The sequence below is a fragment of the Mesoplodon mirus genome (assembly GCF_964341445.2).
Source record: "Mesoplodon mirus genome assembly, chromosome: 8".
Classification (NCBI taxonomy): Eukaryota; Metazoa; Chordata; class Mammalia; order Artiodactyla; family Ziphiidae; genus Mesoplodon; species Mesoplodon mirus.
Window position 1 is genome coordinate 22,686,372 of NC_138984.1, and position 27,598 is coordinate 22,713,969.

General features: G+C 35.2%; 1 protein-coding gene across 2 annotated transcripts in view; it reads left to right on the forward strand.

Annotated features, from left to right (window-relative positions):
* The window catches only part of ABCA12 (ATP binding cassette subfamily A member 12), a gene marked incomplete at its 5' end in the record, with an annotated part of 180,642 nt that overhangs the window by 81,889 nt on the left and 71,155 nt on the right, over positions 1–27,598 (forward strand). For both annotated transcript variants that reach the window (XM_082630169.1, XM_082630170.1), the window contains 11 exons: positions 2,285–2,360; positions 6,266–6,384; positions 7,402–7,508; positions 13,403–13,659; positions 13,755–13,867; positions 15,090–15,214; positions 17,629–17,802; positions 20,842–21,006; positions 21,332–21,542; positions 23,624–23,763; positions 25,526–25,645. In XM_082630169.1, the coding sequence (XP_082486295.1) occupies positions 2,285–2,360; positions 6,266–6,384; positions 7,402–7,508; positions 13,403–13,659; positions 13,755–13,867; positions 15,090–15,214; positions 17,629–17,802; positions 20,842–21,006; positions 21,332–21,542; positions 23,624–23,763; positions 25,526–25,645 (1,607 nt within the window). The remainder of the gene's footprint in view (positions 1–2,284; positions 2,361–6,265; positions 6,385–7,401; positions 7,509–13,402; positions 13,660–13,754; positions 13,868–15,089; positions 15,215–17,628; positions 17,803–20,841; positions 21,007–21,331; positions 21,543–23,623; positions 23,764–25,525; positions 25,646–27,598) is intronic.

Genomic DNA, 27,598 nt, shown 5'->3' on the forward strand with positions numbered 1-27,598 from the left:
ATACACACTATGATAGCTCACACAAGTACCTGCCACCACCAAACCTCAGAATTGGCTCCACTTTCAGCCACTGATGGAGTTTGACTATTTGTGTCAGATTCCTTCTCACATGATACATTTTTTTGATAGCCATTGCCCCATTCCTCTCCACACCACATGTCTATTTCTAATTCAGACCTCCCCACCCCATGTCTACTTCTGATTCAACCCTGGTTATGAACATAGTTCAAGGTTTTTTCAGAAGCCTCCTCAGCAACCATGATACTATGGAGATGCTAATAAACACTTGCGAAGAAGCTTGTCTCCTAACTTCCTGTTTTAAGGAGTCGAATTCTCAGCTCCACCCCACTGAGGATCCCTACTTCACAGTTCAGTATTTTCATTTATAAAACTGAGTTTTGAGAGCAAAGATTACCTTTTTGGCTCATTGAAGTTTGCTGTTTTGCAAAGTACAGTAAATTACATGAAATTACATCTTTAAAAATAGAAGGCAATCTTTACTGGTGAAAGAGGTTATCTGTGCAGTGGATTTCTTTCTATGTCTTTGGGCACCCTTTTTATATATGCCTAATTCTACAAATAAAGTAAAATCTGACATTTTAAAGGTCTGTAACAATTTCCACTACATTAAAGCCTATTTAATACAGCATTTCTTCTCAGACACCTTAGAGTCCAGAATGAAAAGTGGCCAGAGGGAGAAGTCCATACTTAACAGCAAGGTCAAGCCTATAATTGATATGTATAAAGTTAATTTCTATTAGTTATTCATTTGAATAGCGTGATGAGGAAGAGACACATAACCATATAGAATACAAATGCTAATGAACTTGCTCAGCATCACATAGGAATTCAAAGTGAGCAAGATATGATCTTGGGAAAATGGTTTTATATACTGTTACACTGCAAAAGCATAAGTCTCCAGAGTCCTATCCTGGATTATTTTATATATGGATGCCAATAAATAATAGGTATTACCATTATTAATTAGGTTTACTTATTCTGGGTATCTTCTTCTTGGTCCTTTCACTTACTACTGCATTGCTATCATTAGAGCAATAATACTTAGCTGCATCTTGAGCAGAGCAGAGAACTCCCTTCTGCCAGAGAGGAAAACTGAAAAAGCCACTCTGCCAGATACTAGGGACAGAGCAGACATTACTCAGGCATGACTGATACAGACGTAGACAAGGAGGTCTTTAATTCTGTGAGTCTTTTACACACATGCTTAAACAAAATGACCAGCGTGAGAAAAGTACAGATGGTTTCCTAGTTTTGTGCTAGGATCTTCTCAGAAAGCTTTAGAACACGCCAACTAGAGACAATGGGAGAAGTGTTAAAGCTGGCAATAAAATATCCTATTGAAAATGGTTAGGCCAATGTTAAAAAATGACAGCACTAAAACTACTGGATTATTTATAAGGAATTAGTAGTGTCTACAGGGAAGACTGAAATAAGTAATACCATTTCCTTAAAGGGGCCGGATGAAAGCACTGGATTTCTGATGTTTTTATTTATGTAGTAGCTGTTTAAAGTATTTCATTTTCAATTTTGCATGTGAATGTTGTTGCACACTTACTCTTTAACAATACAATGTTATGCAGCAAGCGGAATAAGGAACCTGTTTAACTTCTAGGGACAATTCTCTATGTTGAATTAGATCTTCACATATGGTTTCCATTAGACCCAACTTAGTGATTGCCTTCCACACTCCAAGCTTTCGTATTATTTGAGACCACTCAGAATGGTTCTGTTAACATTAGCCAATTTGCATTCACAGCTGCATTCGGTTGAAATCACTGGCTGCTTTTTGAAAGATAGAAAATATAGATTAGTGATGGTAGATGTTTCCTACGGCTACATTCTAGACAACTGAAGACAAACAGAAAAATCCAGTGACCCATAAGACTGAAATTGGCTTCATTTGATTAAGAAGTCATGGGGTATTCAATTTGCATTATGATATTTAAGAGTCATCTATGCATACAGGTCTTAGGATAAAATAATGCAATGGTTTGATGCACAGAGAAATAATTTGTTCGAAATGCATATGCTTGATCATTGGAATTATTTCAATTAGTAGGCATCTATTTCCTATAAGTATCTTAAATGTTTCCAACTGAAAGAGCTTAGATATCTCTTATAAAATCCTTTGGAGAAAAATTCTGCAGACTTCCTGCATTTTTTTCCCATTAATTTGACCTGGGATGATTTTTGCTTAGAAAAATAAATCCTTTACGGAAATGTTAAATATTCTCCTATATATTATTAAATATTATCACTTTAGGTGGCTCTGATAATACAGCACATGTGTGGAGTGAAGAAGATGAACAGTCTCTATCCCCAAGCAGCCTGGCTGCACAGTAAGTCTTTGTTGGTTTGTTGGTTTGTTTCTAAACTGGTAAGTAACTTGGCTGAATAAGCAATCAAAACAATTCATAAACATAATTCTTTTATCAGTATTTAAGGCTATGGAATAGAAAAATCAATTGTTGACTGACCAAAGAAAAAGATACAGTTGAAGTGCAGTAAAGTTGAAACTTGTTTTTTGGTATTATTCAATAATACTTTGGGATAATGCAAAATGAGGATCTGTTTTTCAGTTCTAAGATTGTATAACTAGATCCCACATGTTCTGTCTGGATTGGTTACCTTATGTCTATGAGGAAAATCTAGCTGGAGGCCCAATTTCCAACTCTTTTCAGGTCTTTCATCATGAAAGATGTAGAAGTCTCCAATTTTTTACATTACTATTTATTTCGGTTTTAAAAAACCAAAATATTTTGTATGCTCACTCAAGGTAATGCAAACTTTGTTTGCTTCAGTAGTATTCAGGTAGCCAAAACTGTTTATAGGTAATTTGATTTTGGACTCTTTGTGGGGCATGTAAATACATTGTCTCAGGAATAGGCAGTGGAAATAACAGCAGTTACCTTAGCTTCTAATGACCATTAATATAAGCAGTTCTCTGAAGTAACTGTAATAGTTATGGTAGAAGCTGACTGAAGTAAATGCACATAGTTCAAGGCAAATTTAGAGACTAGGTGGCCTGTTATGTAAAAGGTTGTTTTGGCCTGATAAATTACACTATTGAAATTCTTTAACTTTAGTCCCAAAGGATATATTTTTATGCTAATGGAAATGTGTACAAATAAAAACAAATAATAGGACTTACTTTTAACCATTCATTTCTTTTTCTAAAATAAAATCTATGCAATTGTTTATAAACTTCCTATTATTCAATGAGAAGTTTCCCAACTCTGGGTAATTCTAGGCAAAATCCTTCCATCAATAACCACCTCCTCTTTCTGCTCCCACATCTCTCCTCCTCTGAGGTGGCTGAACCAGATGCTTCTCCCAAGAGCAATCTCACCGCTCTGGGCAATTTTACCCCATACAGGAGTCCATGTTCCAAATAATCAAGTCTTTTAAACACATTCTCTGTATAGCCAGAAAAATAATTTTTTTAAAAAAACCTCTGAATTGAATGAAGTCAGTCAGAAAGAGAAAAATAAATACCGTATGCTAATGCACATATATGGAATCTAAGAAAACAGTACCAATGAACCTAGTGAAAGGACAGGAATTAAGACGCAGATGGAGAGAACGGACTTGAGGACACGGTGGGGAAGGGGAAGCTGAGACGAAGTGAGAGAGTAGCACTGACATATATACACTACCAAATGTAAAATAGATAGCTAGTGGGAAGCTTCTCTGTAGCACAGGGAGATGAGCTCGGTGCTTTGTGACGACCTAGAGGGATGGGATAGGGAGGGTGGGAGGGAGGTTCAAGAGAGAGGGGATATGTATACTTATAGCTGATTCACTTTGTTGTACAACAGAAACTAACACAACATTGTAAAGCAATTATACTCCAATAAAGATATATATATAAAAAAAAAAAACAACTTCTGAATTGAGACAACTGGATGCTTATTGCTGAAGCCAGGTATCTTTATCGGAGACTTGGGGCATCCATAGCATTGATAATGTTAGCGCTTCAGACCTGAAAATTCCACAGCAAATATAGTTGGTTACTGACAGCTAGCTGACAGTTTATTAGAAAGAATTCAGTACTTTTAAGACGGCTCTTGTTGAGATTGATGCAATTAAGGGATTTCTTATCTTTGGACTTCCTTTCCCTCCCCACTTTAAAATAATCATAGAGTGGCAGTACTTGGCATGAGATAAAAATGTTTATGATCCAGAATTTTCTAAAGAAAGCTGCTCAAAAAAAATTCTTTTCCTCAAAGCTCTTCTCCCTCATTATTTTTGCACTAAAGTTAATTATTTTTTTTGTGTTGTGTGTGTGTGCATGCACACACATGCACGCATACATCCATAAGCTCATCTTTAGTTGTAACCATTCTTGAGAAGTAGGTGAGATTTTTATATAAAGAATACATAAATTAAATCGTTTAAAGGAATACTTGGATGTTTATGCCAAAACAGTGGCACATGTGTATCTTAATTTTTGGTGTATCTTAAATCTAATCTCAAAAATCTTGGCAATCAACTGTTCTTTATGGAACTAAGATAATGCTTAGATGATATTTCAAGGTCACTTTTAGCCCAACATTCTTCTATTTAAAGCTTGAAAATTCACCATTCACCATTCTTGTGCCGTTTCATCTGGAAAGGTAGACCAGTGTTTTGCTCCTGAGCACAGCACCAGAATGGAAATGGCTCAGTGCTATAATGATTAAGACAAAGAGGAAGACAAACACAAAAGAAAGAGAGATAATACTGAAAGGAGAGTCTCTGGTCAAGGAAGTGCCTAAACAAAAGCAAGAAGCCTCAGGAATGGGTGCAATTTTTTTAAACATGGAGGCTGTGGATTGTATTTAAATGAGAGTCGGCCATCTGATCAATTAACTGTGCTCTGACTGCCAAGTTAGGGACTTTTCTTGCCATAGATTTTTTTTCTTGTCAAACTTCCTCAAATATCCAGTGTCATCAGGGAGATCAGCTCGGTGTTTTGTGACCCCCTGGAGGGGTGGGATAGGGAGGGTGGGAGGGAGGGAGACACAAGAGGGAAGAGATATGGGAACATATGTATATGTATAACTGATTCACCTTGTTGTAGGGCAGAAACTGACACACCATTGTGAAGCAATTATACTCCAATAAAGATGTAAAAAATAAAAAAAGAAAATCCAGTGTCATTAACCCACATGTAAACACCCTGAGACTTCTTTAATGTTAATGCAAACATTGTCCTACATGTTTACTAGCTATGCCAGGATAAGTCTCTTCCATTAGTATTTGAATTAAATCTAAATTAAATATCCAATAGAACTAGTTAATTTGTGTGTTGTGCAGATTGATTCAAAATAGATGGTTCCCAAATAAACCATTGATACTTGTTCTATCTCTGCTGTACATAACATTCAATAGTAGACACTAAGGAAAGAAATTACAAAATAAGTAGAGACGCAGCCTCACAGTTGAAGTGACAGGGCATGCGTAACATACACATGTGTACTCACTCACATATGTATGCCTCAAAAATCTTAGACTATGTCCTCACATGCCAATCAATTTGAAAGGAAACCAGAAAGTGGTTAATTTGGGAACTCTGAATTGGTTGTTTAAAGAAAAAAAAAGGAACTTGTATTGTTCATTTGGATTCTACCATTTCTTTTTAATCACAGTTAAATGAATTTAAATTATTTAGAGAATATTATAGGTGGAAGGGATCTAGCAGATCATTTGACAAGAGAGGAAACTGAAGCCCAGAGAGAGGGTTGCCAGATTTAGAGGAAAGAGAAAAGAAAAAAGAGAAGAGAAGAGAAGGGAAGGGAAGGAGGAGAGGGGAGGGAAGGGGAGGGGAGGGGAGGGGAGGGGAGGGGAGGGGAGGGGAAGCAGACATACAAGACTCATGGGACATACTAATACTGAAAAATTGTTCATTATTTACCTGAAATTCAAATTTAACTGGGACTCCTGTATTTTATCTGGCAACCCTAGCCCAGTGATTTTTCTTTCATGTAAATGTGCCTGGAAATGATCTTAAGATCACTTATGATTGGATATTAAAATAATTAAATATAGAGATAATGCCCATGGAAAAGGTAAATACTTAGAGAATCCAGAGTAGTGCTGCCATTGTGCAGCTGGACTGGATGGGGGAAGATGTCCTACTTCACAGTGCTTCAATGCTCAAATCAATCAATGCCAAACAACTAGGGGCTCACATGATCTCAACAAAATGGCTTTGCTTTATTTTTATATGACTTAATTTATATATTCTTTTCTAATTCTATAGGCTCCTAATACTGGAAAACTTTGAAGATGCTCTCTTATATATATCAGTAGATAGTCCTTATATTCCTTATTTGGCATGTGTGAGAAATGTCACTGACAATTTGGCCAGGGGATCAAAAGGTAATACTCTTCTTAAGAGTCACAATGCTACTCATGGTTTGTAATTTTGTTCTAAAATAGTAAATTTTATAAGATGTTGGCTTAAAAAAGAAAGAAAATTTAAAAATCTTAGTTTCCATATGCATCTGTTTCAGTGGTTTGATATATAAAGGGATTGTCTAATCATATTATTATATTATTACTCCTGTCCCTGCTGCTAGTACCACCTGGCCACCTGGACAAACTTTAATATATAATGGTCAGATAACAGATGTGTTAATGGCCACCTAGATAAACTTTCCAAGTCTCCAGAATTAGGAGTTCACATAACCCTCCATGACATTTTCTATGCCCTTAATAATCTTAGTTGTCAAAAAATAATGAAGAAGGATAATGTAGACTTCCAAAAGCAGATGTAAATTACATAAAGAAAGGCATTTTTGTAGCAGACTATTTTTGCTTCTGATCCTTACACACTTTAACCATGAAGATTGCATTTAATCAAATACTTCTTTTCCTTTTTTTAAAGGTAAAACATCTATTTTCTTATACTTTGTAGGAGATATACATTCACTGTTCCTACACCAAAATAGCTTTTTGAGACTTAATGGCAAGCAAATAGCACAACAGATATTTAAGTGTGGTCTCTGTTTACCGGACATGAATTAATCAAGGTTGGAAGGGCATATTTGTGTCACAGTGATTATACAACCTGTTCTCTCTCAGACACTTCAAGTTAATAGTACATCCAAAATAAAAGCATGTTCAGTTCACCAAGAACCAAAACTGTATAGCACCTTTGCTGGAAATATTTTTGTCTCTAAGCAGAATATCTATGAATATTTTAAAAATAATGAACTCTATAGTCTCCACGGTTCAAGGAGAGATTAAATTTTCACTCATTTTATATTTAGATTGAAATAGGCTATTATCTTAGAAAAAAACTTAGTAATAAATTAGGATAAAGGTGTCTTTCAAATAGGTTTCCTAGATGACCTTGCAGTTCACATAAGGTAATTCTTTTCTCCTCCTTTACAGAAAATTTAAGACTGCTGCACTCTACAATTCGATTTAAAAAATATTTTCTTCAAAATGGTTCCTATGAGGATTACTTCCCTCCAGTTCCTGAAGTCTTGAAATCAAAAGTAAGCCATGAAAGAAAAAAAAACCTCAAAAACTTCTTGTAATTCTCTGGCAAGATATATTTGTAATTTAAGTTTTAAATCTGTGTTTTTTTAAATACTGGTTCTATTTTGAGTCTAGATTAATGCTAGAAAAAGGGTGACAGGAGTTCTGGTGCTACATAATTGTATTTTGTTTTTAATCAGTGGATATCTCTGTCTGAAATGACCCATAAGAGACTAATTACAGAATGCAATACGTAAAGGAATAGTTCCTGATGTAGTTGTCTCATTAAGCTACACGATTTGAAAAAGCATTAAAAATTGGATTCCTAATTTGAAATGTCCCTAGTTTTTTTTTTTTAATAAATTTATTTATTTATTTATTTTTGGCTGCATTGGGTCTTCGTTGCTGCACGTGGTCTTTCTCTAGTTGTGGCGAGTGGGGGCTACTCTACTTTGCGGTGCGTGGGCTTCTCATTGCGGTGGCTTCTCTTGTTGCGGAGCATGGGCTGTAGGTGTGTGGGCTTCAGTAGTTGTGGCACGTGGGCTTAGTAGTTGTGGCTCGCGGGTTCTAGAGTGCAGGCTCAGTAGTTGTGGTGCACGGGCTTAGTTGCTCCACGGCATGTGGGATCTTCCTGGACCAGGACTCAATGTCCCCTGCATTGGCAGGCGGGTTCTTAACCACTGCGCCACCAGGGAAGCCCCCTAGTTTTTAAAACTATAAAAGTTGATTTCAAAAGCTGATGTTTTAGACTTCACAGTGTACAAAAATCTCAGAAGTTGACTCACCTTATTTGTATTATTGTCATCAGAAGCAGAAACTAATACCGTAAATCATATTAAAATGTATGATATTGAAGAAAGGGAGGGAAAGCAATGGGAAAAATGTTAACTCTGAAGTTTGAATTGGTTGGTGTTTGTCTCTTATTCTTTGTTTAGCTCATACATACAGTACGCAGGTTATCATGAAATTCACTCTCTTTCTTAAATAACCCTTTAGATTTTGAAAGCAGCTCTCCTAGTAAGAACAGCAGTTTAATTGGATTCATGTAGCCAGGGATAAAATAAAATTAGAACTGGTTTATTCAGAGCAAGCAGGATGACTTGCTGTATAGTCAACCTGGTCTAATTAAGCAGGCATACAAAACATGTGTCCATGTATATTACAAATAAATATGCTAGTTAGATTACCTACATTGTTGTCTTAGTCATCTACATGAATCAAAATTTCTAGTGTACTTAATTTAGCACTATCTTAGTTTGTGCAAATGAGAAGGAAGTTATGCATTCATCTGGAAAAGTCCTACTCATCCTTCAAGGATAAGTTTAAATGTCACTCTTATAATATTAGAGTATCTCCTTTCTCACTGTTTCCAAGTCAGGATAATGACTTTGTATGCATGTAATATTTACCCTTTCATTCACTCCATCCATCATCTATGCTCCCATAATGCTAATCTGTTTATTTAAAAGATATAATCTCTAACCCCAAAATCCTTATAATCAATCCAGTGGAGGAGATGGAAAAGCAGACCAATGATTATAACACAGTGAGATAAGTGTTGTGGTATGTGGATGGACAGGATTCTGTATATGGAGGTGGCATATCTGACTCAGATTGCAGAGCATGGAGGTGGAGAGAAGAAATTTCATGGAGGAGATACTCCTTACTCTGAGTCTTGTAGGCTGTGTAGGATTAGGTTATAGTCCTACATTCCAGACATAGAGACATGCGTTGGTAAGAAGGCAGAGGTGTAAACCTGAAGGACAGATATAGGTTACCTGGAGTTATGTGTTCAGCTGGACCACAAGATGCCTATGAGAGAGGCAGCAAAGGGGACCCAGATCCCCAAGGCCTCTTTATGTTTAGTCAAGGAGTTTGAATCTGATCGTAAAAATTGTGAATTTGAAGGTGAATTCTGCATTTTAGGAAAAGATCTCTCTAGGAGAATTATGGAGGACAGATTGGAAGAAAGCCAAGTGGATGATTTTTTGTAGTAACCTAAGCAAAAAGTGAGGCCCTGCACTATGTCAGTGGCAGAGAATAGAAGGAAAAGAATTTCAAGAGCATTGTAGGAGGTGGGTTGGCACAACTCGGCAGCCAGTGAGGTGTGAGGCGTAAGGAAGAGGAATCTCCAATTACAGTGAGGTTTCTGGCTTTTGGAATTTACTACTTAGCATTGTAGCTCATTGTATATGTAGGGTCTATTTCCCTCACTAGAGTGTAAAATCTGATGAAATTATGCCTTCTGCATCTCTAAAGTCTCACATCTAGCACATAGTAGTACCTTAAGACTTGACTCATGAATTTGTGAACAAATGATAGTGTTAAATAAAGTAGAGCCCTGGTGATGTAATCGTATTACCTGGGAAGTTACTGATTGTAGTTCTCAACTTGCAAAGTAACTGAGCAGCACACAATATACATTGGGAAATGGAAACAAGACATTCTCAGTCATTTACAATAATGGTATGGGAATGGAGCTAAGGTTAACTTAAAACAGCATCCACATTTTGAGTATACTTCTCCCCTTGTGGGTTACATTATGAAAAAAGGTTCAAGAAGCCACAGTAGTGGAAATAAACTACAGTCCTGTCCCTTAGGTGGGAAATCTATTGTCATTTATAACAAGCATGGCTGCTAATTGCAATTGACAGACCCATTCATTCCAGGACTACAGGCTCCATAGGAACATGGTTAAGTCTGTCACTTTACTCTGTACTCTCAGCACCTGGCACAGTCTGACACATGGAAAATATTTGGTACATGTAATTGAAAGAATGAAGACAGACTCCTAGAGTTTTGTAAGAAGAGATGCTTTTACTTCCCTGCTTTGTCCTCCTTGGTAATTGGTATCTTGATTGTGACAGTGAGTTAGGGCCCACCCTAACATTTTTATTCATAATATTTCTGAGAAAGTTTAGACCCTCCAAAATGTCAAATGCCTGTCATTCATTCGTGACTTTTTTTCTTTTCTAGCCCCAAACATTCTACTCTTCTTGAACTTTAGAGTTTTCTCCTTCCTTCATCGTCTGTTTTCTCCTCTTTTATTTTCAGTCTCTCTGGCGGGAAGGATAACTTCCTGATTGGGGAAATACTCATAAAATGGATATTCTCTATATTAAGCAGAAATACAGATAGGACACTATTTATATTGTAATACCTTTACATTTTTAAGTAGGTCTCGTTTCGTTTCATTTACCTTCTAAGAGCCCAGGAGTGTTGCAGTTTCAACATTTTTACACATACAGTATTTTGAAATTTATGCCATCATGTTACTTACAATTCTGATTCAGATGCATTAGGAACCATGGACACTAGGGAATTCAGTCACAGCTGGACGTGGAGTTAGTTATGGGTCATTGTTCAAGTTTAGGCCTGAGCCCTTACTATGTAGACCAGTGTCGTGATAAATGAGACTGTGACAAACCTGTAATCTGGGCTTGACACGTACTTTTGAAGAGATAATTATAATTCTCTGAATGTATGTTGATTACTAATGATCTATGAAGCTTCTAAAAGTTTAATGCATGTATTGCTTTTAGAAGAAAGTGGTAAATAATGACAAATAGTAAATGACCATGATGTTGCTCCTTGGCGATGTGCCTCACAGTGCAGGCCACATTATTAACTCTGAATTAAATTCTTATTTCAAAGGACCAGTTCTACTTCAGTAACATGGCTAGATTTCCAATTTCTCCTTCTATATCTTTTATCAAGCCAAGATTATACTCTATGGACTTTTATTGGTTTCTTGTTACATGTATGTCAAACTTGCAATTAAAAAATATGTTTCAGTCTCTACCAAGTAAAGTCATTCAAACTTACTACACCCTTAAAAGATCAATTAAAAAATTAATTGGGCTCCCAGTATTTATCTTTTTATTTAAGAAGTCACCAAAATAAAAGTCACTGGCAGAGAGGTTGGGCTCTATTTATTAGAAGTTTAATCATATCTAGTATTTGGAAAATCAAAGGAAGGAAAAAGTGACAAACATACAGTTACCTCTGGTAAAATGATTGGGTTTATTACAGAATGGAAAATTTCTCATAGTAATGACTAGTAAGTAGAATTTTAATACATATGAAACCATTTTAGATAGTTCAAAACCAGAAGTCAATTAGAATATTAAATACAGTGGAAAGTAGACCAATGATTTTTACCATCTAAGATGATTGGTGTTTAATTGCTACTGCCTACGTGTAGTTACTATAAATCTCTCATCCAAGACACATCATTGTACCTTTCCCATTTGACATAGGCAAAGAAATATTCCTGAACATTTTCCTGTATTATAATTCATTTCTGTCAAAATGCAACTTCTGATTAGAAACTCAGCTTCAATGAATGACACATATTTGCTTCTTTAGATGTTTCTCCAAATTATTTCACTTCTTAAAAAGAGTAGCTCTAGGGTTGCTTCCAAGCACAACAGAACTGGCTTCCCCAGAGGCATAATTTTTTACCCCAGGAAGTATGACTTGGGGATATATCCTCAGAACACACAGAGCATAGTGAACCGCAAGGAGGAATATACTTGCGTAGGAAAGTAATTGATTTTCATTTTTCTCCTTTTTCTCTAAGTATGGGATTTTAGGCCCTTTTAAGCACTCCATAGAACAAAAGTTTCCCTCAGTAAGTAAGAGGATAGAAGATAATGTCAATAACAGTGCAGACACTTTTGAAAAACAAGATATATACCAATCCATATTTTAAAATATATGTGATTCTCACGCGCAGTTTTAAAAAGTCTTTTTTTGGTTAATTACTTTTTTTAAACTTGTGATAAAATACACATAACATAAAATTTACCACCTTAACTATTTTTAACTGTGCAGTTCAATTGTGTTAAATACACACAAATTGTAGAACTCTTAATCTTGCAAAGCTAAAATCCTCTACCTGTGAAACACCTATTTCTCATTCCCCTCTCCCCCTAGCCCCTGGCACCTGCATTTCTACTTTCTGTTGCTATTAATTTGACTATGCTTGGTACTTCATATAAGTGGAATCATACAGTATTTGTCTTTTTATGACTGGCTTATATCACTTAGCATAATGCCCTCTAGGCTCATCCACGTTATAATATGTGAGAGAATCTCCTTACTATTTAAGGCTAAATAATATTCCATTTTATGTGTTTACCACATTGTGTTTATCCATTCATCTGTCAATGGACATGGGGTGCTTCTACCTCTTGGCTTTCGTGAATAATGCTGCTGTGAACATGGGTCTACAAATATCTGTTCAAAACCCAGCTTTCAATAAATACTTTTGAGTATATACCTAGAAGTGGAATTGCTGATCATATGTTAATTCTATTTCAAATTTTCTTGAAGACTCACCGTACTATTTTTTACAGTAGCTACATCATTTTATACTCCCACCAACAGTGCACAAGGGTTCTGATTTCTCCATATCCTTGGCAACACTTGTTATTTTCTGGTTTTATTTATTTATTTGTTCGTTTGTTTGTATGTTTGTTTGTTTTGAGAGTAGGCATCCTGGTGGGTGTGAAGAAAACCTTTTTTGAAGTTCCAAACCAAATCTGCTTTGCTATCTGCCCTTACACATGATTTAAAAAATAAACTAAAATATAAAATTAGTTTAAGTATTTGTCATTTAAATGAGATAAAACTAAACTACATCTTTTCAACCTGTGAATCTACAAGATATGACTACATTTGAGAAAGAGGTCTAACAGGTCCAAAAGTTTTATAAAATTCTTAAGAGAACAGTAAACTCAAATGATAGAAAATAGTGCTTTGTGGTAAAACTGTTGCCAAATGCCAACTCACTAAACACATAAGCAAAATGTTTTTAGGAAGTAAATCAATTTTGGTTGCTTATTATCAACTAATAAATATTTAGAATAATATAACTAATGTTTCCCATCTTTCCCCCTCTCAAAAGCTGTCTCAACTTCGAAACTTGACCAAACTTCTTTGTGAACCTGAAACTTTCAGTTCACTAGAGAAAATGTGCCAGCTGTCTAGTACAGACTTTGGGAACCTGTGTGAAGAGAGTGCGTTTCATGTGCAACTCCTCAAAGCAGCAGAATTCAGCACTGAAATAGCCACCAGCTTACTGTATCATGACAATATTCTATCTGAAAAACTGAGGGATTTGCTTTCTGGGGATCCAAGCAAAATTAATTTAGATATGGATTGGTAAGTTTTTCCATTGTCTTCTTCCTTGGTGAAATCCCTTCTCAAATAATTATTGATATGCCTAGTTCAATTTCTTCTCTTCTGCTTTGTTCCAGGTTTCTAGAACAGGCATTGCAAATGAATTACTTGGAAAATATCACACGGTTAATGCCGACGATAGAAGCCGTGCTGCATGTCAATAACAGTGCAGACACCTTGGATAAACCAGGTGTTTCCCCATCCATATTTTAAATGCTGTCTTATTAAAAATGCATGTGATTCTCATGCTGCAGTTTAGAAAAGGCTTTTTTGAAGTTCCTAACCAAACCTACTTTGTATCTGCCCTTATACATGAGACACCTGAAGCTTTCAAATACGGTTACTTGTCTAAAATAAACAACACAGCAAGCCAGCAGAGAATGAAACAGCGAAATTTGGTTTCACAGAAAAATGTCTTCAAAAATTTAACTAGTTAGACTATTCACCTTTTATTTCTCTGATATATTAAAGTGCATTAGATAGCCTTTTGCAAGAGCAAGGATGAAATTTATTTACTTCCGTGAGAATAATCTGATTTTAAAAATAAAGATACGCTGCTGTCTACAGAAATATCGATTCAGAACCTCGTATTAGTATTCTGAGCATGATGCGTCATGCAATACATTTATTCTTTGCATAATACCTCAATACTGAAAAGAAAGACATTCAGAATTTTGGACAACAGGCAGCCACAACATTGGAAGGGCACTAAGTCCAAAAATAAAGAAGGTGTATTTGCATGAGAGATACTTCATAAAGAAGCTGAAAGGCATTTGCAAAATAGAGATCACAATCTGCTAAAATAAAGTCAAAATATTTTTTGCTGTTCATTGAATGACCCAGATATGAAATAATTATAATAACTGTCCTAAAAGAGTTTGGAGTTAAACACATTCTATTTAAAAATTGAAGTAATGATCGTGAAAACCCTTTATAAGCCGTAAGGTGCTGGGCAAAGTTAAGGAAAAAGTGCTCTGTGGCATTATGTTTCCGATTTAGCAAACCTTGTCCTAAGCTGACAGTATTATATGATCCAAGGTTAAAAAGCACTTTGAATTTGTATGATGTTTTAAATCAAATATAGAAATATATATTTAGCACATTGTGTGATCAAAGTCTGCAAGGAAACCATATTTTCTTTGAATCAACCTTTCGTTGTAGACATTTAAGGAAAATTTATAATCCAGAGCAATCTGTTACCTTAAGTTAATAATATCATAATAGGAATAAGTCTAAATCAGATAGAAATAGATCCTAAAGATGCAAAGTTTGCCAAAACTGAGAGACATCTGTTCCTGACACAAGGCATATATGTTGACTATATGTTTTATCTAGAAGGTTTCTCTGTGTTAGAATGACTAAAAAGAATTACATTGCAACCCACATGTGAGTTTTGTTTTGTTTTGTTTCAGGTCAGTTAATAGAAATGTTTAAAAATGTTAAAGAGCTGAAAGAAGAACTGAGGAGAACAACAGGAATGTCCAATAGGAATATCGACAATCTGCTGGCCATTCCCATCCCTGACAACAGAGCTGAGGTGGGGTGGAACATGTTTGTATTTACATCTAGTTTTTTAAAAGTTTAAATAGCATTTAGTATTTGTTGAGCACTTAATAGTAAAACACTGAGAAGCTGCATGCAAATATGGTGAATTTTCCATGCAAATGATAAAATTAGAGTCCTAATTCTTAAGTGAAAATAGAAGAAAAATCCTGAAGCAAGAACATTATCACTATCTGTTCCTTTCCTTCTACTTTTCCTATCCCTTCCTTTGCCTCCTTTGTCCTCTCCTTTTCTTTACCCCAGATGCTTTTCTTAAATAAGTGGTGCCATCAGTAATTCTTTATATTCATTATCACATTCACATTATCTGAGGTAAATTTTCACATTCTATTATGATGATATCAAAGTCGAGTTTCAGTAATCTAATTGGGGGAAAAAAGACCATTTACAATTTGTTGAAACTAAAATTAAAAGGAATACTTCTTTTTATTTTTTAAAAGCCCCAAGACAAGACAGACTATATAAAATAGATATGGTCAAGGGAACTCTGGGTAAGTTTGGAGGTATAGTAAACATTTTTTGCTGTGAAAATGAGTAATGTTATTTCCTCATGGACTGATAATAGGGTTTTCCACTTGAAATGTTTTATCTTTTACCCCTTTTCCAAGTTCATTGTCTGGAAGTGTCTTAGAAATTTTCTAAAAGAATATCAGCGCTTAAGACCTCATCCATTCAAAACTTACGTTGTGACAGAGTGTGTCATTTCTAAACACAACCCAGTTATTCTCCAATATGGGATAAAGTTTTTTAAAAGCCTTTAAGGCTGACTTTGGAATATTTATGTTTGTGTCATTTTAATTGGTTCTCCCAAACAAAAATTAAAACTGCTTTACCTTCATTTTTCTTCCTCTTGTTATAGCAATTAATATTTCTTTCTTTTTCTTTTTAAAAAAAAATTTTTTTTAGTTTATTTTTGGCTGCGTTGGGTCTTCGTTGCTGCTCACGGGCTTTCTGTAGTTGTGGTGAGTGGGGGCTACTCTTCGTTGTGGTGAACGGGGTTCTCATTGTGGTGGTTTCTCTTGTTGCAGAGCCCGGGCTCTAGGTGTGCGGGCTTCAGTAGTTGTAGCACGCGGGCTCAGTAGTTGTGGCTCATGGGCTCTGGAGCGCAGGCTCAGTAGTTGTGGCACATGGGCTTAGTTGCTCCATGGCATGTGGGATCTTCCCAGACCAGGGCTCGGACCCTTGTCGCCTGCATTGGCAGGCGCAGTTCTTAACTGTGCCACCAGGGAAGCCCAGCAATTAATATTTCTTTATTAATTCTTTCCCCTTTGGTTTCACCTTTCACTTATATGATCCTAAGATCTAATTTCAGCTATCACATTTTTGGCCTCTGAAGAGCAGGTTCATTTTAGTAAGTAAAAGCAGGTAAATAGAGAGCATACATTCTTATTACTTTAAAAAGGAAAGAGAGAAAAGTTTCTATAGTCTTGAATTTCATAAACTTTTTCTTTATTTCAACTCAGTGGCAATAGAGTTGCCATCTTACTTCCCATAGTCACACATCACTTTTCACACAAGCATTACTCTCCAGGATGGTTGATTCATATTATTGTGTGATTCTGGCCTTTTTTTCTTCACCTTTCATCTCTGGACCCCAGAGTTTATTGTACAAGATTATAACTTCAAATGATTATATAAATGAAATGCAATTTAAATAGAGTAAGAGTAAAATTTTAAAGAGAGCAAAAGTCTTTTTTTTTAAGTTTATCAATTTTTTAACATATTTATTTTATTTATTTATTTTTGGCTGTGTTGGGTCTTTGTTGCTATGTGCAGGCTTTTTCTCGTTGTGGTGAGCGGGGGCTACTCTTCGTTGCAGTGCGTGGGCTTCTCATTGTGGTGACTTCTCTTGTTGCAAAGCATGGGCTCTAGGCGTGCGGGCTTCAGTAGTTGTGGCTCGCAGGCTCTAGACCACAGGCTCAGTAGTTGTGGCACACGGGCTTCATTGCTCCGTGGCATGTGGGATCTTTCCCAGACCAGGGCTCAAACCTGTGTCCCCTGCGTTAGCAGGTGGATTCTTAACCACTGTGCCACCAGGGAATTCCCGAGAGAGCAAAAGTCTTAAACCAGTAATTTTCCTAAACAATCCAAACCAATTTTCTTTCTTGGTGTCATCATTCACCCAGTCGTTCAAGCAAGAAATATGGGAATCATTATGGATTTTTTTCTGTCTCTTTCCCATCTTATTTCTTAAGCTTTCCAGTGAACTATGGACTCTTTCTAGGTTTATTGATAGTAATTAGTGCTTTAAACAAAAAAATTATATGATTTTGAGTATAATTTGTCTTATTTTTAAATGAAGTCTAAAAGTATAAGAAAATCTCTCAAAATGGACAGGTGGATTCAGAGGATTCACAGCTAAAATATTTTTCTTCCTCCAACTTGTAGATTATTTCTAGTGTGTTCTGGTTGCATTCTTGTGATGCTAATATGACCAGTCCCAAATTGGAAGATGCAATGAAGGAATTCTGCAGCATACCTCTTCCAGAGAGATCCCGTCTGTCTTACCTCATTGGACTCACTCTTCTGCACTACTTAGACATTTACAACTTCACATACAAGGCAAGTTGCTGTTGACGAAATATTTTAATGTTTATAGTATAATATAAAAAATTGATTATACCTGTATGCTCCCTGATACTATAAAGAATGTGATCCATTTATAGAGCTTTTGGAATTATAGCTTTGTTTTAGAGCTAAGTGGAGCCTTAGCGATCATATATTGTAAATTTGCATATTTAATAGATGAGGAAATTAATATTATGGCCTTATTAACTCTCAATTTGTATATCCAAGACCAGGAATTAAATTTAATGTATACTATACAAGAGTATGAAATACAAATGTTATAATAACTTATTTAAAAAGTGAATGCACATTAATTTGGTGGGATAAAAATAAAGATTAAAACAAAGTTTTTTGTTTTCAAGTAGAAGAATCCAGGTTTTTTTGGTATTTAAAAAAGTACTTTTTGTGTTTCCTTCATCAAGTTTTGATAGAGGCTACCATTATTTATCCAGTACAACAAAATAGTGGTCATTATTAGAGCTGTAAAGTCAGCAGTAACTCCATCTTGCAATAACTAGATGCTTTATAAGTACTTAGTGAATAAAAAACTGAAAGAAAAATATAAACATAGGAAAATTAAACACCTATATCCACCCAAATCTATACTAGGTCAAAATTATTTACATGTTATTGAAAACACTGAAAAAAAATTTTTTTCTCTTTAAGAAAAACCAGAAGCAGCACAGCTGACTTATGTTGTTGATGCATTTCAGCAAAGGGGATGAAGGCATTTTAGGACTAGTTACAAATAATCCTGTTCAGAGTCATCATTATCCGACCCTTATATTCTGCAGTGGCCTCCTAACTGGCCTCCCTTTCCTCCACACTTGTCCCCACCCCTCCCTGAGCAGCAAGAGTGATCCCTTTAAAACTTAAATCGTATTATGTCACTCCTCTGCTCAACACCTTCCCCATTGGCTCCTCATTTTATTCCTGTAAACCCTCAAATCCTGCCGGGGCCCCAGGACCTGCACAACCTCTCCTTATTTCTAAAATCCCATTTCCTACGTGGCTACTCCTTGGGCCCAGGGCTGCTGCATGGGACCACTCCAGGCCATGCCCTTCACCTAATTTGCTGCACTATGTGTTTTTACTCAATATTGACCTTCTTAATAAGATACCCTGACAATCCTATTTAAAATGCAACCAACTTTCATCTATAGCCCTCTCAAACCTCCTTTCGATGCTCTGTTTGTTTTCTGTTACACTTCCAGCATACTGTGTATTTTATTTAGTATCCACTGTTGTTGTTTATTTTCTGTCTACCTCTATTTGGTGTAAGCTCCACAAGGGCCTCTTTGTTCACTGAAACATTTCAAATGCCAAGAACAGTGCCTGGCCCATAGAAGAACTTAGCAAATAACCATTAACTAAATGAATATTTATTTTACATAACTTAAAATGCATATAAATTGATATTATTAATTTTTTAATCTCAAATTTTAATACTTATCTTACAATGTCTTTGCAGAGCACATGTCAAACCAACTATTTCTTGTTGAGTATAGTAAATAAATATGTGCATTTTAGAAACAGAAGACCATTCCTAATTCTTTCAGGTATTGCAAGTAAAAATAATAAAAATTTCTCATCATTAGTCAGTTTATTTCAAATCAGTGTTGGAATTCCTAGAATTTTGGCAGAACTGGAAGAAAAATTAAAATGTTGAATCTGATTTAGAAAAATCTGATTGCAATTAATAGCTATGTTATTGAGACAGCTCTGTCTTTGTGATATTTCTCCAAATGAATCTTGTCCTCATATAGTGGTCTTTGACCCCCTTGGACACACCAAGAGCTTTCCCTCTTCATGAACCTCACAAATCTTTTCCCCTCTGTCTATTACCTTCCTCTCCTTATTCCTCCTATGGTTTGTTCTTTCTCCCCTTTGGGGTGTCATCTTGGAAAGACTTCTTTTGATTTCTTAGCTAAACTCCCTACCTCCTCATATTCCCCAGCTTTTTGTTCATTGATTTGTTTCATATCTGTTTCTCCTATTATTACAAAACTCCCTGAGTGGAAGGATGATGCCAGTTTGAGTACCACTGTACCCATCACCTCGTACCCATCACCTCACCCAGTGCTGGGAACATAACAGGCACTCAGTTAACGTTTGTTGAATAATTGAGTGAATGAGAGAATAAAATTAAAATTTTAATTTAAAAAATATTTTCAGTGTTTCTTCCTGCAACAGAAATACATTAGGGGATTATGATTAAACCTGATAGACCACATGAGCTTTTTGACAGAGCTTTTCTGATTTTAAGGAGCACATTATATGATTTTTGAATAACGGTGTACATGGAGAATTATGTAATTGACATTTACCTTTCTGACTTTTAAAATCATTTATTTTTGGCAGAGTTATTGAGGTATCATTTTTATGTTATAAAATTCACTCATTTTAAGTGTACAATTTAATGGGTTTTTTAGTAAGTTATAGAATTGTGCAACCGTTACCACAATCTGATTTTGTAACATTTCTATCAACCCCCAAAAAACCCTTGTGTCCATTTACAGTCAATTCTCATTCTGACCTCTAGCACAGGCACCCTCTAATCTATTTTCTGTCTCTATGGATTTGCCTTTTTAGACATTTTATTTAAATTGAATCATACAATATGTGGTCTTTGTGTGTAGCTTTTTTCACTTAGTATAACGTTTTGAGTTTCATACATGTTGTAATGTGTCGGTAAGTAATTTCTTTCTTTTACCAAATAGTATTCCAATTTAAGGATATAAATTTTGTTTATCCATTCATTTGGATTGTTTCCACTTGTTGGCTATTGTGAGTAATGCTGCTATAGACATTCCCATACAAATCTTTGTGTAGACATATTTTTTCATTTCTCTTGGGTAAATGCCTAGGAATCCAATTTCTGGTTGTATGGTAAATTTATGTTTAACTATTTAATAAACTTCCAAAATGGTTTCCAAAGTGACTGTACCTTTTAATATTTTCACCAACAGTGTGTGAGGGTTCCAGTTTCTCCAAAAAAATAATTTCTTTTTTTGTTGTTGCTGTTCCTGTCAGGTGCTTTTCCCTAGGGAAAATCAAAAGCCAGTAGAAAAGATGATAGAACTCTTCATAAGGCTAAAGGAGATTCTCAATCAGATGGCTTCTGTCACACGACCGCTGCTAGACAAAATGAGATCCCTGAAACAAATGCACCTGCCCAGAAGTTTTCCATTAACACAGGTAGAAAAGTCACCCAGTAATATTCTTACTGGAAAATTCCTTTTGTCATCTTAACTTTTATTTGAGATTAGTTATAATACATTCAGCTACAAATATAGTACATTGACAAAAATCACTTACAGAAAAACTCTTCTACCCTGGCAAAAGTTTTTGCCACTTAAATTGGAGAAGTTTAACGTCGTACATTTACACTTGGGATACATGTTTTAAAGGAATTGTGGAATTATAAGGATCGTCTAAGCATTATCAGGTTTTCTTCTATATTGTTTTCAATAGCATTTATAGCTCATATAATGTTAATAAATCATGTATTTTTATCTCACAGGCAATGTACAAAAACAACCGGCTAAATACTTCACAAGGATCATTTAGTACCATTTCCCAAGCACTATGCTCCCAAGGAATTACCACTGAATATTTAATTGCCATGCTGCCCTCTTCTCAGAGGCAGAGAGGCAACCACACCAAGGATTTTTTGACTTATAAATTAAGTAAAGAGCAAATTGCTGCAAAATATGGAATTCCCTTACATGCCAGTGAGTATACTTCAAAATCAGCATGGTAATGTCGCCTCCTAACAACATGGTCTGCTAAATCTTGGCCTTTTTTTTTTTTTAATTGGCTGTATTCCCTGTATTGTACAATATATCCTTATAGCTTATTTTATACATAATAGTTTGTGCCTCTTAGTCCCCTACCCCATCTTGCCCCTCCCTCCTTCCCTTTCCCCACTGGTAACCACTAGTTTGTTTTCTATATCTGTGAGTCTGTTTCTTTTTTGTTATATTCACTAGTTTGTTGTATTTTTTAGATTCCACATAAAAGTAAAATACAGTATTTGTCTTTGTCTGACTTATGTCACTTAGCATCAATGCCCTCCAAGTCCATCCACGTTGTTGCAAATGGCAAAATTTCATTCTTTTTTATGACTGAGTAATATTCCATTATATATATATATATATATATATATATACCACATCTTATTTATCCATTCATCTGTTGATAGACACTTAGGCTGCTTCCATGTCTTGGCAAATGTAAATAATGCTGCTATGAATATTGAGGTGCATGAATCTTTTCTAATTAGCATTTTTGGTTTTTTTGGGTATATACCCGAGTGGAAGTGCTGAGTCATATGGTAGTTTTATTTTTAGTTTTTTTGAGAAAAACTCTGTACTGTTTTCCACAGTGGCTGCACCAATTTACATTCCTACCAGCAGTGTACGAGGGTTCCCTTTTCTCCACATCCTCACCAATATTTGTTATTTTTGTTCTTTTTGATGATAGCCATTCTGACAGATGTGAGGTAATATCTCATTGGGTTTTGATTTGCGTTTGCCTGATGATTAGCATGTTGAGCATCTTTTCATGTGCCTGTTGGCCATCTGCATTTCCTCTTTGGAAAAATGACTATTCAGGTCTTCTCCCCATTTTTTAATCAGGTGTTTTTTTTAATGCTGAGCTGTAATCTTAGCCTTTTGTAATAAATGAAGCATTAATTTTCCCCAAGGAAGCACTCATACAGCACTTAACCACACATCAAGAATGTTCTGCATATCAACTCATTCACTCTTCACTTACCTATGAGGTAGGTGCTACTATAGCTGCATCTTAGTAAGGGAAATGAGGCACAAAGTGATCGAGTAACCTGGACACCACTGTCCAACATGAAAGTATCAAAGCTATGATTTGAACCCAGGCAGTCTGCTGCAAAGTCTAGCCTCTTAACCACTACACCTTGCCAGTAAATGATAAAATGATGTGCCTTAAATCTGCTCAGGTCAATATTTTTTCTTAACTTTTTAGAATTAGAAATTTGTATCACACACAGAAGAGCTTCATGAATGTAGCAGAATTATAAACATTCAGTGGCACATTAAAGCTGTTTACTTGATCTATAAGCTTTGAGATGTAAAATATGATTGGCTGAGCTTTTCCAAACAGTATAGGGATGTTTAATATAACAATTGGATTGATGCATTTATGCATCTTTTTATTCATTCAACAAACATTTATTGGACAGCTCTTATGTATCTAGTACAATAGCAAACTTTTGCATATTTTTTTTTTTTTTTTTTTTTTTTTTTTTTTTTTTTTTGCGGTATGCGGGCCTCTCACTGTTGTGGCCTCTCCCGTTGCGGAGCACAGGCTCCGGATGCGCAGGCCCAGCGGCCATGGCTCACGGGCCCAGCCGCTCCGCGGCATATGGGATCCTCCCAGACCGGGGCACGAACCCGTATCCCCTGCATCGGCAGGCGGACTCTCAACCACTGCGCCACCAGGGAGGCCCATAACTTTTGCATATTTTTAAAAATTAAGGGCTGGTGAGGAATATCTGTTGGAGGACATTCTGAAATGTGCTTTTCAACCTTTCTAACTCCTCTTGGCAAAATGCCATCACTTACTATGCACTTGCTTATTGGATTAAACTTTCACACCTAAAAAAGATTTGTTACTATGCTTTCTTACTTTGATACCAGGTGTGTCACATTTGTTAGTAACAAAGGAAGTATAAGGCATGTATTTTGGGGTGCTATAACAATAATATTTGTCAGTTTACCATGAATAGATTTTACATGCATGTATTAAATGGTTTTATTACACTTTTTCTTTCCAGCGCCATTTTGCTTTTCTCTTTATAAAGACATCATTAATATGCCTGCCGGACCTGTGATTTGGGCTTTCTTGAAACCCATGTTGTTGGGAAGGATTTTGTACGCACCATATACCCCCATCACAAAGGCAATAATGGAAAAGGTTTGACCATTATCAAAGTTTCTATCTTGAGTATTAAGATGATTTTTAAAGTAGTCAGCTTCCAAATTTAGTCTAGCTGGCTCAGATTTCTTTATAGCCTACATACTATTCCCTTTGGCTTTCTGAAACTCTTAACAATTCTCAGCTTCTGCCCTGTATATGTGTAATGTATATGTGTGAACAATGTAGATTGGGTGGTGGCTCCTTGAAGAGAAATGAACCTTGTTAGCACTTGAGAATGAGGTTAGTTGGAGCAAGACCTCAGATTTTTCAATTTATCTCCAAAAGCAGAAAATTTTTCTACAACTAGCATCTAAGTTTCAAAGTATGTAAAAATAATGGCACTAGAAAAAACAATATTGGGCATTATATAACTAGTTTGAACAAAAACAATTGCTAAATTATAGATTATTGGCTTCATATTTGGTTGTACAACTTAATATCTTATATAGAGGATAGGTGTTGAGAAAGACATTATTAATAGTAACTATACTTATCACCTACCTAATATAACCATAATAGCATTTCTCTCTCACTTTTAAAGTTGGCTTTAGTGATTTGAATTATAAACTTGATGCTTTTAAAATGATAGAGTGAAAGTAAAAAAGAAAAAACACTTCTTTACCATTACTTGGTCATTAAACTATAGTTTATATAAATATAAATTAGTTTTAGGTTTATATAAAAATAAACATGAAGTCATCACTGATTTCTAGAATGATCTTTGTTTTCACTGTTTGTGTTTTAATACCTTATTTGCTTTATTGACTACACACTTTTACATAATTTTGCATAAATGAAGTCATTAAATGCTTATTTTCTAAGTGCAGTCTTTTTTTTCTTTTCTTTTCTTTTTGCTTGACTCTCACCTCTTTTTCTCCCTACTTGATCCTACTCTTCCTTTCATGTAAAGTAATGAATGTTAGCATTCAAGGATGTGGCTTTCTATAATTTATGTGCATTCCTCTAATCCTTTATATATTATTATACTGTATGCACATTCATATGCAGAATGGTCATTGTTTGCATTATTAAAATGAGGTTTCATTATAATACTTTTCTGCATATTACTTTAGTCACATAGCAATACCTTGTGGAAATTCTTCCAATTCAATAGATTTAGTTTATTCATTCTTTTTGAAGACTGTAAATTTTTTCATACTATGGAACTTACTCAGCCAATCCTCAATTGTTGAACATTCTTTTTGTTTCTAGTGTTTGCTTTTGTTTTTTTGCTCATGTAAGCAAGGTGGCAACAACTACTTTTGTGCCCATGACTTTACACAGTAGTATTTTTATTTCACAGAGGTGAATGTTCAAGATTGAGGGATTGAAGAATATTATATTCTGTTTTAATGACTATTGTCAGATCGCTTTCCAAAAAAAACTATATACATCCACCAGCAATACATGAAAGTATTCTTCTTTTTATATCCTTGAACTAGAATGTTTCTTTAGTAGTAAAGTATACCATTGGCAAAAATGGATAACTTGTGAGAATTCCAGAAGACATGCTTTTGGCTGTAAATTTTCTGTGGACATGAAGTAAACCCTAGATTTTCCAGAATTTTTATAAGTGATCTCGATCCTATAAAAGCTGCCACTTAAAAACTTTTGACCATATAGGAAATTTCTGACAATGTTCTACTAACTCTACTTTTTAGAACAGTTTCTTGAAATTATGTAACAAAACAACCTTAAGATACCTTTTTGAAATATAGGAAAAATACTAATGGACCAGATTTGTTTCTGTTTCTTCAAGTCTAATGTAACTCTGAGGCAGCTGGCAGAATTAAAAGAAAAATCTGAAGAGTGGATGGATAAGTCACCATTTTTCATGAATTCCTTCCACCTGTTAAACCAGACGATTCCATTTCTCCAGGTAGGAGATGGTTCTGTTATTCACTTTTGTACAAATTGTAATTCTTTGAGATTTTAATCACCATCGTTATGTGAATGGGCAGATAGTAACTTAGAATCCATATTCAACAGATTAAAATTGCCTCTGCTCCAGAGAGCAGATCTGAGACAGGATAACAGATCTGTCACTCATGTTTGTAACCATCCTCACCTCTTATACCACAGTTTCTCTGTATGTAATTCAGAGATAAATCATTTTACAAGTTGATCCTGAGGCATAACTAGTGATGTAAATCTATTTTCCAAAATTAAATGCAATAAAAACTACTTAAAATATGCTTATTTTATTTCTCTAGATTATGTTTTGCTATTTTAACTGAACCAAAATTCCTAAAATACTAATATTCTGAAGAAGAATGTTAAATCTAGGGAGTTCTTTGGTCAAAACATTTGACACTGTATTTTAGGTTAAAGATTTGACAGTGCAACTCAAATCCAATACACACTAGTTGAAAAGTATAATCTTCAATTCCCATAAAAGATGCAGGGTTTTCTGAAAAGGATGCAAGTAGTGTGGGGAAATGTTCCAATCACAAAGAGAGCTATTGGCAGCTAAACATCAAGCAGTAGAGTTAGACCCATTATCAATAGGAGAAGAGAAAATTTTCAGGAATGATGACAACTTAGGAACTTCAAGAGAGTATGGCTTGTGTATTCAAAGACTTGAGAGAGGCCCTTGGAAAATTGATGGAGCCCTAGAAGATGTTTGCAGCAACAAAAGTGCCCTTCTTTATAATCATGCTCAAGAAGTTAAACATAGAACAAAGAATTTGTGTCATACAACTCTGTTAGAAAAGTTATACACAAAAGATGCTTTACTCAGTCTTTGTTTTGACTATCAATTAGTGCATAGTTACAATTACAACCTGAATTTTGTTATAAATGATCAAATTAATTTCTAAAATAGATATTTAACACAATTAATACAAAATAAACTTTTCATCAAACATCTTCCCCACAATTAACTATTAAATTTAGTTCTAATATTAAGCATGTCCATTTATTTTAATATTCTACTCTTCTCTGATCTTGAGCACATTACTCTCTTGATTAAATCTCAGTCCCCACCACCCCAGTTTTACTGAGAAATAATTAACATACATCACTGCATAAGTTTAAGGTATATAGCATGATGGTTTTATATATACATATTATGAAATGATGACCATAGTAGGTTTAGTTAACATCCATCATCTCATATAGATACAATTTTTTTTAAAAAAGGAAAAAAAAATTTTCTCCTTGTGATGAAAACTCTCAGGCTGTACTCTCTTAACAGCTTTCCTATATGTCATACAGCAGTGTTAACTATAGTTATCATGTTGTAGATTACATCCCTAGGGCATATTTATCTTATAACTGGAAGTTTCTACCTTTTGACCACCTTTATCCAATTCCCCATCTCTCCACCCCCTACCTCTGGTAATCACAAATGGCTATTTTAAGTGGCCTTTTTTAGTGAATCTCAGATAACAAAGGCTACATGGATGGTACTTTTGACACATGTGTTTTCCTCAGTGGAAAATTGCTCTTTTCTCCTAAAACTTTTTTTCTGTGAACAGATAAAAATTCTACACATATTATTTCATTAAGGAAAGTTTTGTTGGCTAAAGCAGTGAATTAAGAAAGGACATTATCTGTGCATAACAGTTCCAAAGTACAGTAATTTGCTAAGAAGAAATCCTATGACCATGTCCATAAAGGGATCATCATCTAATGGGAGTATCTTTATTTTGTTCTAGACCAAAATAAGTTCTTGTTCTCAATTATTGAGGAAAACTTATTTCTGAAAACGTGTACAGAATTTGAAACTTCAAGCTTTTAGCACATGACCTGGCTTTGCCATTGTGAACTCTTAGGCAAATGACTTAAAATTCTTGCTACAGTTTATGAAACTCTAAAATGGGTCCATTGA